The sequence below is a fragment of the Rattus norvegicus genome, chromosome 1 (genome assembly GCF_021556685.1).
Source record: "Rattus norvegicus strain SHRSP/BbbUtx chromosome 1, alternate assembly SHRSP_T2T, whole genome shotgun sequence".
NCBI lineage: Eukaryota > Metazoa > Chordata > Mammalia > Rodentia > Muridae > Rattus > Rattus norvegicus.
In genome coordinates this window covers 50,492,144-50,504,391 of record NC_141534.1, presented here as the reverse complement: position 1 = coordinate 50,504,391, position 12,248 = coordinate 50,492,144, and the positions used below count along the sequence as shown (strand labels likewise).

The 12,248-nt window shown below is 45.0% G+C and overlaps 1 protein-coding gene across 1 annotated transcript in view; it reads right to left on the bottom strand.

The window, feature by feature from the left end:
- Positions 1-12,248, bottom strand: part of Slc22a3 (solute carrier family 22 member 3) — an 89,153-nt gene that overhangs the window by 39,743 nt on the left and 37,162 nt on the right. Inside the window, exon 2 of the mRNA NM_019230.1 lies at positions 3,658-3,761. Within this exon, the coding sequence (NP_062103.1) occupies positions 3,658-3,761 (104 nt within the window). The remainder of the gene's footprint in view (positions 1-3,657; positions 3,762-12,248) is intronic.

The window sequence follows — 12,248 nt, the reverse complement described above, 5'->3', positions numbered from 1 at the left end:
CAAGAGTTTATGTGTGGCTGTACATTTTAGCTTTGTTGGGTAAATACCAAAACTGTAATTGCTAGTCTTGTACATTTAGTTTTGCAAGAAACTGACAAACTGACTTCCCCACTTCTGTGCCATTATGTGTCCTACCAGCAATGAACAACTGTTTCTGTGGTTCTACATGCTTGTTCATATATTACCCTGTATTCATTTGGTTTTAAAATTGTTACATGCCGGAGTGTTTTGTATCAATGTATCTCTGCACTAAATATGTGCAGTGCCTGCAGAGGTCAGAATAGGGCATCAGATGCCCCCCCCTAGAACTGGAGTTACAGATGATCGTGAGCTACCCCAAGTATACTGGGAATTGAACCTGGGTCCTCTGGAAGAGCAGCCAGTGCTGTTAACCACTGAGCCATTTCTCCAACCTTTACCCCGTGTTTTTGCATCTGTGTTTTTGAAAGCTAATGTTTTATTTTTCTCCTAGTATGTTCACTGGCAGTAAGGTAAGGCTGTCTTCACAAAAATAAGTGAGGATGTGCTTTTTTTTTTCTTTTTTCTTTTCTTTTCTTTTTTTCTTTTTTGGAGCTGGGGACCGAACCCAGGGCCTTGCGCTTGCTAGGCAAACACTCTTACCACTGAGCTAAATCCCCAACCTGAGGATGTGCTTTAATCTTTATCATCTGAAAGAAATAGAAGCAACTTGGTGTAACTTATTGTCTCTGTGGTACAATTTACCTGCCCCAAATCTCAACCTGGCACTTCCTGTCTGGGAAGGTGAATTATTGACTCTATTTATTTAATAGACATAGACCTATTAAAATGATCTATTTCTTATGTGAGTTCGGGTGGGTTATGTCTTTCTAGGAGCAGGCCCACTTGGTCTTGGCTGTTAAATCTGGGAAGATAAGGTCATTTCTATTGTTCCTTTATTATCCTTTTAAAGTCTATGGGATGTGAAGCCATTTTTTAAAGGCATCATTCATTTGAGTCCTATTTTTGTCTCTTAGTTGGCTTAGCTAAAAGGTTACTAAGGCTTTCTAAAGATCCAACTCTTGACTCTACTAATGTTCTCTATTGACTCACTGTTTTCAATTTGATTTTTTGTTCTGATTTGTATTATTAATTTTCTTCTGTTTACTTTGGATTTAATTTGGTCATCTTTGTTGTTGTTACTTAGCATGAAAACTTAAATGCTGAGTTTTAGAGAAATCTTATGTTCTAGTAAACATATTAATGTTATAAGTCCCCCTTTGCATTGTTTTTATGCACCCATAAAGCCTGGTACATTGTATTTTTATCTGCAGTGGGTTTAAAATACTTTACATTTCTCTTGAGATCTCTTCTTTGTGTTAGCAGATGTATAATGCTTAATTTTTAAGTGTTTTGGGGGTTTCCAGTTTCCTGTCACAGATTTATGGTTTAATTCCTTGAAGACAAAAACCAACTGTGGTATGACTTTCTATTCCTCCAATTTCACTAAAATTATTTTATAGCCCAGAATATTAGCTTTATTAAGGTCTGTTTGTATTTGAGAACAAACTGTGTTTTGCTATTATATATCCAGTTGATCAGTGCTGTTGAATTCAGTTACATCTTGGTTGTAATAATCTGTGGATTGGATACATTTTTAGATACAAAGTATTAGAGTCTCCACAATGAGGAACTCATCTCTTTCTCCTATGGCTCCATCAATTTTTGCATCCTGCATTTTGATACTCTGTTGTTAAAGATTGTTGTGTGTTGTTGAATGATTATAATTAACTCTGCGTATTCCTTGTGAGGTTTGCCCTGCCTGGTATTAACATAATGAGTTCTACTTTGGTTATTAGCATGGTAGACGTTTGTCCATTCATTTACCTGTCACTGTGTTCATCTCTATACATAAAGTGAGTTTCTTGTAGACAACGTATTGTTGGGTCTTTTGCTCCATTCTAAAAATTGCTTGTTCTGTTGAGTCTTGGGCTGGGTATAGCTCAGGTAATAACAATTCTTGTCTGGAATGCATGAAACCCTACAACGGTGGTATGTGTCTACATCCTGGCACTTAGTTGGTAAGCTTAGGACAACCAGACATTCAAAGTCATTCTTGACTAAATAGAAGTCAAGCTAACTTGAGCTACCTCATTGAAAACCTCACTGAAGCTAGAATCTGACAAGTCATCTAAGCTAGCCAGTAGCAGAGGTCATTAAGCCTTTCCTCTCTGTCCCACCTTTTAGCACTAGAGTTACAGGTATGTACTGCCCTGCTCAGTTTTTATATGTGTGTTGAGGATCCAAATCAAGTCCTTGTCCTTGGACAGCAAGCACTTACCCACTGAGCCATCTCCCCCACCCCTTTTCTGATCTTCTAATAAACCCATTAATGGGTCTTCCTTTCACAGTGTGATGGTTTGTATGTGCTTGGCCCGGGGAGTGGCACTATAAGGAGTTGTGGCCCTGTTGGTGTAGGTAAGGCCTTTGTGGAGTAGGTGTATCACTGTGAGCATGGGCTTTCAGACCCTTGTCCTAGTTGCCTGGAAACCAGTCTTCCCCTAGCGGCCTTCAGATGAAGATGTAGAACTCTCAGCTCCTCCTGCACCATGCCTGCCTGGGCCTTGCATGCGCCCACCTTGGATGATAATGGACTGAACCACTGAATCTGTAAGGCAGCCCCTATTAAATGTTGTCCTTATAAGAGTTGCCTTAGTCATGGTGTCTGCTCACAGTAGTAAAACCCTAACTAAAACACATAGTGTTTGGTATTTGCTATTTCTTTTCAATTCTTAGAATTTCCATCTGTGTTCATACCATTTATTTCTTCCCACTGCATTTTACCGGTTAACCACTTACCATGTTGACCATGGTTCTACATTTTTCTGGTTTAACAGTTTAGACACCCTTTCCATGCTCATGTCTGGTTCTGATGTGTGCTGTACCTGTTCAAGCCGTGGGTTTGTCTGCTGGTGTTTTATGTTTTTTTCTTTGCTTTTTAGTACACCCTAGGGCTCTTTCTCTACAGTCCTGTGATGAATCTTAATTGTTTCTTTAGCCTGTGCATGATGATGTCACAGGCGTTTCTCAGGCTTTTTTTTTTTTTCTTATTTGGTGATTATTTTCTTTTTTTTTGTTTCTTTTTTCTTTTTTTTTTTTATTAACTTGAGTATTTCTTATATACATTTCAAGTGTTATTCCCTTTCCTGGTTTCCGGGCAAACATCCCCCTCCCCCCTCCCTTTCCTTATGGGTGTTCCCCTTCTAACCCTCCCCCCATTGCCGCCCTCCCCCCATAGTCTAGTTCACTGGGGGTTCAGTCTTAGCAGGACCCAGGGCTTCCCCTTCCACTGGTGCTCTTACTAGGATATTCATTGCTACCTATGGGGTCAGAGTCCAGGGTCAGTCCATGTATAGTCTTTAGGTAGTGGCTTAGTCCCTGGAAGCTCTGGTTGCTTGACATTGTTGTACTTTTGGGGTCTCGAGCCCCTTCAAGCTCTTCCAGTTCTTTCTCTGATTCCTTCAACGGGGGCCTATTCTCAGTTCAGTGGTTTGCTGCTGGCATTCGCCTCTGTATTTGCTGTATTCTGGCTGTGTCTCTCAGGAGCGATCTACATCCGTAGTTGATAGAAAGCGTTTCTCTACCCATACCTAGGCACCATGGTATAATAAAGTAATTGGTTAGCTTACCCATACCTACCTGTCCGCTGCATAGCCCAAGGTAAAAGCCCCAGCCAGGAAGCCAAGGTTCAAGATGGCTTGGGTGAGGTCCAACATCCAGGCGTTGCCGCAGACAAGGTCAAACTGGGGAAACAAAGAAACGCACATGAAGATACCCGGGGAGGCTCGTCTTCAAAGCATGGGCTCTCTAATATACCAACAACCTTTCCAAGAGCTTAGTTTACACATGCCTCACACAAAACTAGAAGATGGGTCACATGCATGTTTATATACATTGATCTGGACGTATTTCCGTGGTCATTTTAAGTGCCTGCAGGGGATCGAATTCCTAGTATACTATGAATACTGGCATTCTACAAATAACGCTGTCAGAATAATCTATGATGTGTGAGTGTGGCATGTTAGTGCTGCGACAACCACCTGCCAATCATCGAGCAGAATGAGCTTTACACTTCCACTTGCAGTGAGCTATACAGAAATCGGCATTCAATTTTTAAAAGCTTTCTGGGACAATCTGGCCCTGACCCGTAAGAGGATGTTTATCATTAATTCAAGTTCTCAAAGGCATGGTTCTAATTCTGTAAGCATATGTGCGGTTATCTGGAATAATTGCCCACTGGCGTTAGAGCTGTAACAAAGACATCTAGAGAAATGCACAAAGAAGCCTGGAAAGCAAACAGATTGTTACCAGAAAAGCCAACGTTTTGCTTTAGAGAAGAGACAAGCAATGTCAGATATAAAAGCCCACACAGTAGGGTTTGCTTCTCATGGCTGAGCTTTACATAGCTGAGTTGGGCAGGGTGGGTAGGGACAGGCACATGGCCCCTGACAGGAGCCGCCTTCTTAACAAGGTGTGGTGGCTTCCCTTACGCTGTATGAATTTAAATACCCCCCAAATTGTCTTTAAATCCACATATTTCCTCGATTATAAAACTGGTTCTCTTCCTTACTCCTCCATAAGAACGGCAGTCAGAAAGCATTTTTATATCCTGTATTTATAGAGGATTAATTAAAAATAGATGCCTAGTCACATTTTCTGAAATACTCTGAAGGCCGTCCAGGCTGGATAACGCCTGCTTTTCCGTGCTTTCTGCATGCCAGGGACCAATGATAGATTCTGCCTCTCTCGGGCCCTTTTGCCAGTGTGGAGCTGCTTGGGTGTAGGGAGCTAAGGTGAGATCAGAAAGAAGGGCTCCGTTCTGGTCTTGACACAACTTCTGTTCCCATTGCGGCTGTGATAGTGGAGGCTGGAGGCTGGAGGCTGGTGTCTGGAGTCTGGAGTCTGGTGTCTGGAGGCTGGAGGCTGGAGGCTGGAGGCTAGTGACTGGTGGCTGGATGCTGGTGGCTGATGGCTGGAGTCTGGTGGCTGATGGCTGGAGTCTGGTGTCTAGAGGCTGGTGGCTGGTGACTGGTGACTGGTGGCTGGTGACTGGTGACTGGTGACTGGTGGCTGGTGTCTGGAGGTTGGTGTCTGGTGGCTGGAGGCTGGTGGCAGGTGGCTGGAGGTGCCATTCAGTGTTTACAGCCCTGGCATATCCACAGGTGGGCAAGGGATCTCTGACCCCACTGATTGAGGTGGGATGATCTGCCTTAAACCCGGGCCACTCCCTCTGTGGCACCTTATGTAAAGCACATGGAAGAAAGCTCTGCCTCTGCCTGCTTGCCCCCACTGCCACCAGCAAGTCCCTTCCTTCCCTGGCATCAGAGCTCACGTCTTTGGGGTGCCCACATGTAGTATACTGATGGGATGTCAAAGTTGGTCATCAGCTGGGCAGGGGCTCATTACCAAGACCGCACTGCCTACCTTTTTCTGGTCCTTCCAAATTAGTTCAATAGAATCATTTAGTTAGGTCTAGCCCAGCCTAACACATCTAGCCTGGCTTCTATTTTTATGGCTGGGACAATGCTGGCTTGCAAAGGTACAAAATAAGTGTCAACAACACGTGTATTGAACAAATGCACGGATGTACTTCTGTGTCTGTTGGATCAGAGACCCTGTAGTATATGTGCTGCCGAAGCGAGCACAGAGACCCTGTAATTGCCCCTCTCTTGCCCAGAAATCATGCCCCAACCCTTCCATTCCTGGACATTTAACAAGGAAGCCTCCTGCATCGTGGCTTTCCAGTTTCTTCCCTCTTGTTTACAGCTCCCCCATGATTAACCCAGCCTGAGAGAACCCTCCATTGTAAATTTATCCTCTTGTCTACAGCCTTCTTCCCTGCCAGAGGCCACACAGGCTATTTCACATGGAACCTCTTCCCTTTCTCCTCTGAAAACTGGCAAGAGTCAGAAACTCCCTTTGTGCTGGGCATCTGAAGGTTGTCTGTGCAAGACATCGGCATGGTACTGTGAGGTGGCGCTCGCTCTCTGTGATGGCTGTTCTTGGCTGTCACAACTGACTACATCTGGCATTAACTAAAACCCAAGCAGCTAGGTGCACCTGTGCAGAATCCTTCTTGACTGAGTGGGAAGACTTAACCCTACATATGGATCTTTTCAGGTAGGAAGATCGCCTTAAATCTGGGCCACGCCTTCTGGTGGCAGACTCTATAAAGAACACGCAAGGAGGAAGCGCTTGCTCCGTGCCTGCTTGTCCTCATTCTCACTGTCAAGTTCATTCTTCACTGGCATGAGAGCCCGCCTCTTTGGGGTCCCAATTCAAATGTAAGAGCAGCTGAGACATCCAGCCTCACGGACTGAATAACTACTGGATTCTTGGACTTTCCTATCAGGAGACAGCTATTGTTGGAGTAGTTGGACCACAGCATGTAAGCCTCTCTAATAAATCATTGTAGGAATAATAATATATATATAATAAATATTATATATCCCATATAAACATTGGATATATGTATATATGGGAAATTGAATTTATATGATATGTGTGTTTGTATCTGTGTCTGTCTGTCTGTCTGTCTGTCTGTCTCTCTCTCTCTCTTTCTATATTTTTTTTCTATCAATTCTGTTCCTCTAGAGAACCCTGACTAATAACACTCTCTAAATTCCCCCAGGACTCACTGTGATTATCTATCTCCTGAAGGGCAATTCGTTTTAGCCTTCCTTCCTATGAACTTCTTTCATTCTTATATTTTAAAAACATACTAGTGTGCAGGTGGGGGTATGTGCACTCATGCTGGGGGCACATACGTGCCAGGTGAAGGTCAGAGGACAATGTCATGGAGTCAGTTCTCTCCTTTGATCTTGATAGGGGTTCCAGGGCTCAAACTCAGGCTGTTGGGCTTGCAGGGCGAGCATCTCTGCCTGCTGAGCCATCTCAACAGCGGATCCTACTCTGTTTTATACATTGTAACACACTAGGGCCAAACCTGAGGGTTGAAGCTCTCTCTGTGTCTTCAAGAACATACAGAGCTGCCGGCAATCAGTGAACTCTCCTAATCCTGGGAACTGAAGGGTGCCTCCCTACAGGACGCCCATCACACCTGTGATGGCTCTCCCTCCTCATCCTCCCCTACTTGAGGACTGGTCACTCTCGGGTGCCTGTGGTCAGGATACAGTCTTTCCTAATGAGGCACATTTAAAAGTAACCTCCCACAAGGCTGATTTCTTTTGTTAAGTGTCAGTAGTTTCTTGTATGGGGAGCACTTGAGACTCATGTGCTCTGTGTGACAGCTTGCTCATGGTGAGTAGCACATTTCAGCATCCTGAGGTGGCCACTCCAAGCCTCTGAATCTTCTCTGCATTCCCTACATGCTGTTGTAATAGATGGCTGAGCTACATTTACTGTGTTTAAAGAAAGGGCAGCAGATAGTAGCACCTGGGGGCTGCATAGTCTAAGCTCCCCCCAATAAAGTACCAGGTTCATTTGACAGTTAGGTCTCCTCAGGAGACCTAAACCCGACACTGATCATAACTCAGATCACCAAATTTACTGACATTGTCATCAGAGACAACAAATGTGTACATCTGTCTCTTCAGACAACCTATGCAAAGCAAGTGAGCCATATTCAATTTGATTTTCCGAAGTGTATATATCAGAAACATTTAAATATTCTTACCCCTCATAAATCTATGTGTGGCTGTCTGTTACTTATTAATCTTCAAAGCCACTTTATACTGACAGTAGCTTTCCTTGGCATGGGCAGAAAGTCAGTCTGATAAAAAGTTTCAGGCAGCTCTCTTGGAAGGCTGGAAGGACCATGTACACCTCGTTCTGCAGAAAGCATGGGCCACTGTAGGGAAATTAAGTATCTGAAGGATTTCCAACTAAGGCCTTTTTCTTTGAACTTCCCAGCTGTTAAAATCCAAAGAGATATTATGTTGCTTTGAGTTTAATGGTTCAACGCCTGGATAAGATATTGATATATGTGAAAGTTGCAAATCTCCAAGTTTTCTAAAAGTGAAAACAACGGAAGTTTTCTGGTACACGAATGTCAAATCTAAGGTTATAAATAACACAAATATTTAGAAGGCCTTGCTTGCTCCCCAAACCATGGGGGATGGGCCTCTGATCACCAGCTGAACTTCCCACGAAGGTCTAACTTAGCTATCTTGACCCAAGTCTCATGCTAGAGACAGGATAGTCAAAGGACTTCAGTCATAAGTCATGAGAGATAGCCCATTGGTCAGCTGCATTTGGAAGGGGGAGGGGGAGATCTCCAAAGTCAAGCCACACTAAGTGCCTCCTTCTCAACTGAGCAGTGTTAGCCTTTAGACCTGGCTCCTTTGGCGACTGGTCTCCAGTGTGGTGGTGAAACCATTAAGAGCAGTGTCTTCTGGGAGATGGTTGTATAATCAGGGGGAGGGGGAATATCTAGGGGAGACATTAACCACAGTTCCGTCCAGAGTGGGTTGCTATAAAAGGAAATGAGGTGATCTCTGACTCCCTCTCTTGCCAATGGGTCCTCCTGCATGCCTTTGTGGTGCTGTCCATCCTGAGGTGCTTAGCAGAAGCCAATCAGATGGAATCACCTGATCTGGGAGTTTCAACCTCTAAGTCTGTAAGCTGAATAAACCTCTTTTCTTCATAAGCACCAAGTTTCAGGAATTCTGTTCTAGTAACAACAACAAACACGTTATAAATGGAACCACTCCTAATCAGCACTGGGCCCAAAGGCAGGAGCCACTAAACTCTTCATTGTTGCCAACACCAATGGCAGTCTCAGCGTCATTGTTGGGTGTAGTATGCCCCTGCTATGACTGGCACAGTCCAAAGCAATCACACATCGATTTGCACAGACAAGTTCTAAATCAACAGAGAGGCACCAAAACAGAGCCATGCATTGATGAAGATATACTAATGAAGAAAACACTTTGGGTTGAAACTCCAACTCTTATAGCCATAATAAATACATCTTTAATAAGATCTGGTGGAACTATGTGGAGATCATCATTTAATAATAGCAAGGAAATGCTTCCTTATATAAGATATGAACCAGTATGACAAGCTGCAGGTATAAAAATGAGTCACAGGTATTTCTAGCTAACTTGAAGTTGGCAACCTTGCCTTAATGCATTAAGCAGCTGAGGCTGGGGAGGAACACTGTGAATGTTCCGGTCTACTTTCTGTCTTTGTGAGCAGCTTGTTACGCATTGGAAAGCCAAGGTCAACTTATGGGAAGCAAAAATACACCAACTGAGACCCAAATGGAGGAACTGAATGGGAGAGATTCAGAGGAGTGACTGGTGGGCACAGGAGTCAGGCTTACCCCAAGCTGGAATTGGATTAAAATAAATGATGATGAAGGCCACTTGGGGTAGAAGAAGTGCAGGCAGCGAGGTGGGAATCATCAGGGAGGGTTTGTGCAGTCAGGGCTGGAGGGTCCGGTGCTGAACCCAAAGTGTAATCACCTCACTTGCAGCTAGAAGGGCCTGTGGTGATGGCCCAGCGTCCAGTGACAAAACTCAGTGCAGAGAGGCTCCCCGAGGGACAGAGGTTTATAGAACCTGCTGGTCCCTGATCCCTCCTCCACAGCTTATCCCAGGCATAGTCAAGGCATTATTAACAAAATGAAATGATATGTAGAGATGTCTCGAATGTGTGGCTTTTGGCCTGAGCTTGTGACACTGGGAGAAATCTAATTATTAGCCCAATTTGACAACTTGCATACCCCCTGGCAAGCTAACCTGTGCCCTCCCATCATGGAGGACATATTAGTCATCCCTCTGTTTTATTTCTTGGCAGTGAAGACATGCGTTACTCATCTTGACGTGTTTATAATTTCTCTAAATAGCAGGCTTTAAGGATGAAAGGTGAAGGACTCTCAGTTCCTACTGGGGCTCAGGGAAGAGAGGTGATGTTCTGGGGTCTGATGCTCTGCAGGACTTGTCTCTGTCCTCTCTTCCAGCTCTGCATCCTCTGGTGAGTTTTGTTAAACCTTTGTACCCTATAATGTGCTGAGGAGATGAGATGGACTTAATCCAATGCCTGAGATGTGAGAAGCCTTCAATAAAGGATGCTAATGACACTGTAATCAGTGAACGTGATGCTGATAATAAATGACAGAATTGATGGTTTCACTAAGTGGATTTTGTCACTAAGTGTGCCCTGTGATTACTTGGCTTAACAGAAAAATGCATGAGCCCCACTACAGACCAGCTAAATCAGAATCTAACCCCGTGTGTAACAGATGTGCAGAGGCTACCGACTACTGCATTGACAGTGTCTGCCCCCAACTCTCATATCAGCTGGAATCTCAGAATCATCTGCAGATGTAATTTCATTATAATGAAGCAACACTAGGCCCTAATCTAGGCACGGTTGTGCTGATAAACAATAATGGCAATAGATATGTCTACCAGCCAAGAAAAGCCATGGCCTGCAGAAACCCACAGAGCCAGGAGAGAGACTTGGAAGGAAGCCTTTTGTGAGGGCTGCAGACAGGGAACATGGAGTATTCTTACAGGAATGGACATGAACACCTGCAGACACAGCATGGCCCTGCACTCCTGCAGACACAGCATGGCCCTGCACTCCTGCAGACACAGCGTGACCTCTCCTATCTGCTAACACTGTGTCCTGAACATCTTCACACATCAAGGCCACTGTAGCCATAGATATCATAGTCCTATAGACACCCCGCGTGTGGACTTTTAGTGACCTAGTTTATTGTAAATTATTAGGACAATCCAAACCTTGGCCTGTCTTTTCTATTATTTTCCCTGGGAAACAGCCTTTTCTTCCAGTAGTGAGGGCTAAGGGATTGGGAGGAAAATTGGCCCAGCCTGTCCTGCAGTAGGGGCTGGTGAAGAATCCAGTGTCTGGTGAAGGAAAGGCACCCACCCCTGACTGGCTCATGGAGACTCTGCATTCTGAGCAGGGTTCAGCTGCCTGGGTGCTCAGAGGGAAGCTTGAAACGTTCCTCAGCGTCATGGACTGTTAAGATGGGGGTCAAGATACAGTGGGCAGCGCAGTTCTGGATGAGCTGCTCTGAGTCATCCACAGACTCCTTTCCATGGGATGCTTCAAAGCTTCCAGGACAGAACGCTTTGTAAAGTGCCTGCCACCTCCTGGACCTCTGTATTCTGGAAGAGCAGGGGTCTTGGGTTTACATGGCCGCACAGCAGGGTCCTCAGGGTCTGCGATTCCCTACAGGAAGTATACCCACCTTCCCACCTCTCTGCTCTTCCCCTCACCCCATCCCACCTCCGTGTGCTAGAACACTCTGTGTCTTCATCTGTTGTCAGGCTTGGGAGCTGTGGGACAGCACAAGGCTTCATTAGAGGACAGAGGCAAAGTCCCAGCAGAGCACTGGAAAGTGCAAGGACCTCAGTTAGGGTCTCCAGGGCCCAGGCAAAAAGCTGGGCATGGCAGTGTAGGCTCTAATCCCAGGGATGCCGAGATGGAGGCAGAGACAGGACCGTCTCTGCAGCCCTCTGCCCAGCAAGACTCCATAGTTGATGAAGGTCAGTGAGAGACTGTCTCAAACAAAAGCTGGAAGACATGAGAGGAATGACAGATAAGGTTGTCCTCTGACCTACACGTGCATGTGTATAAATAGATACATGTGGGCACGCTCTTACACACACATACATTTTATTAGAATAAGAACCAGGTTTGAAGATAATCACACTTAAAGAAGAGCTGGAGGAGAGTATTAGCTGGAAGGACAGACTGAGAACAGAGCCACAAACATCCTTCAGCGCCACGCCCTCTTGCTCTCATAAATTCTTCTCTTTTCATTTTCCTTTCTCAAAATTCCTCAGGGTTCACCTCTAAAGGGGGAAAGGGTGGGTCTTATTAAAAAACAAACAAACAAAAAAAAAAACAAAAAAATGGGGTAAGGGGGCTGAAGAGCTAGGCCCAGAAGGCAGAAAACAAAACACACCACTACGAAATTCGACGATCTCGAGGACTTGATCTACTGCTGCATTGAAAGGGTGGACTGTGTCCACGCAGGCACTGGCCTGGAGACCCCTGGGCCTGTGTCAGCAGGCAGGATGCAGAGCACAGTGGGCAGTGCGAATTTGCAGGGACCTGGTTTAATGAGCCGAGAAACACTGCTATACGCTTCTGGAAACGTGACAAGGACAGTTAATTTGACAGTGGTAATTGTTAGCTCGACTGCATCAAGAATCACCTGGGAGACATCCCCCAGACAGGTCTGCGAAGGTATTTACTAAGGATATTAACTGAGGATGGCAAGTCCACCC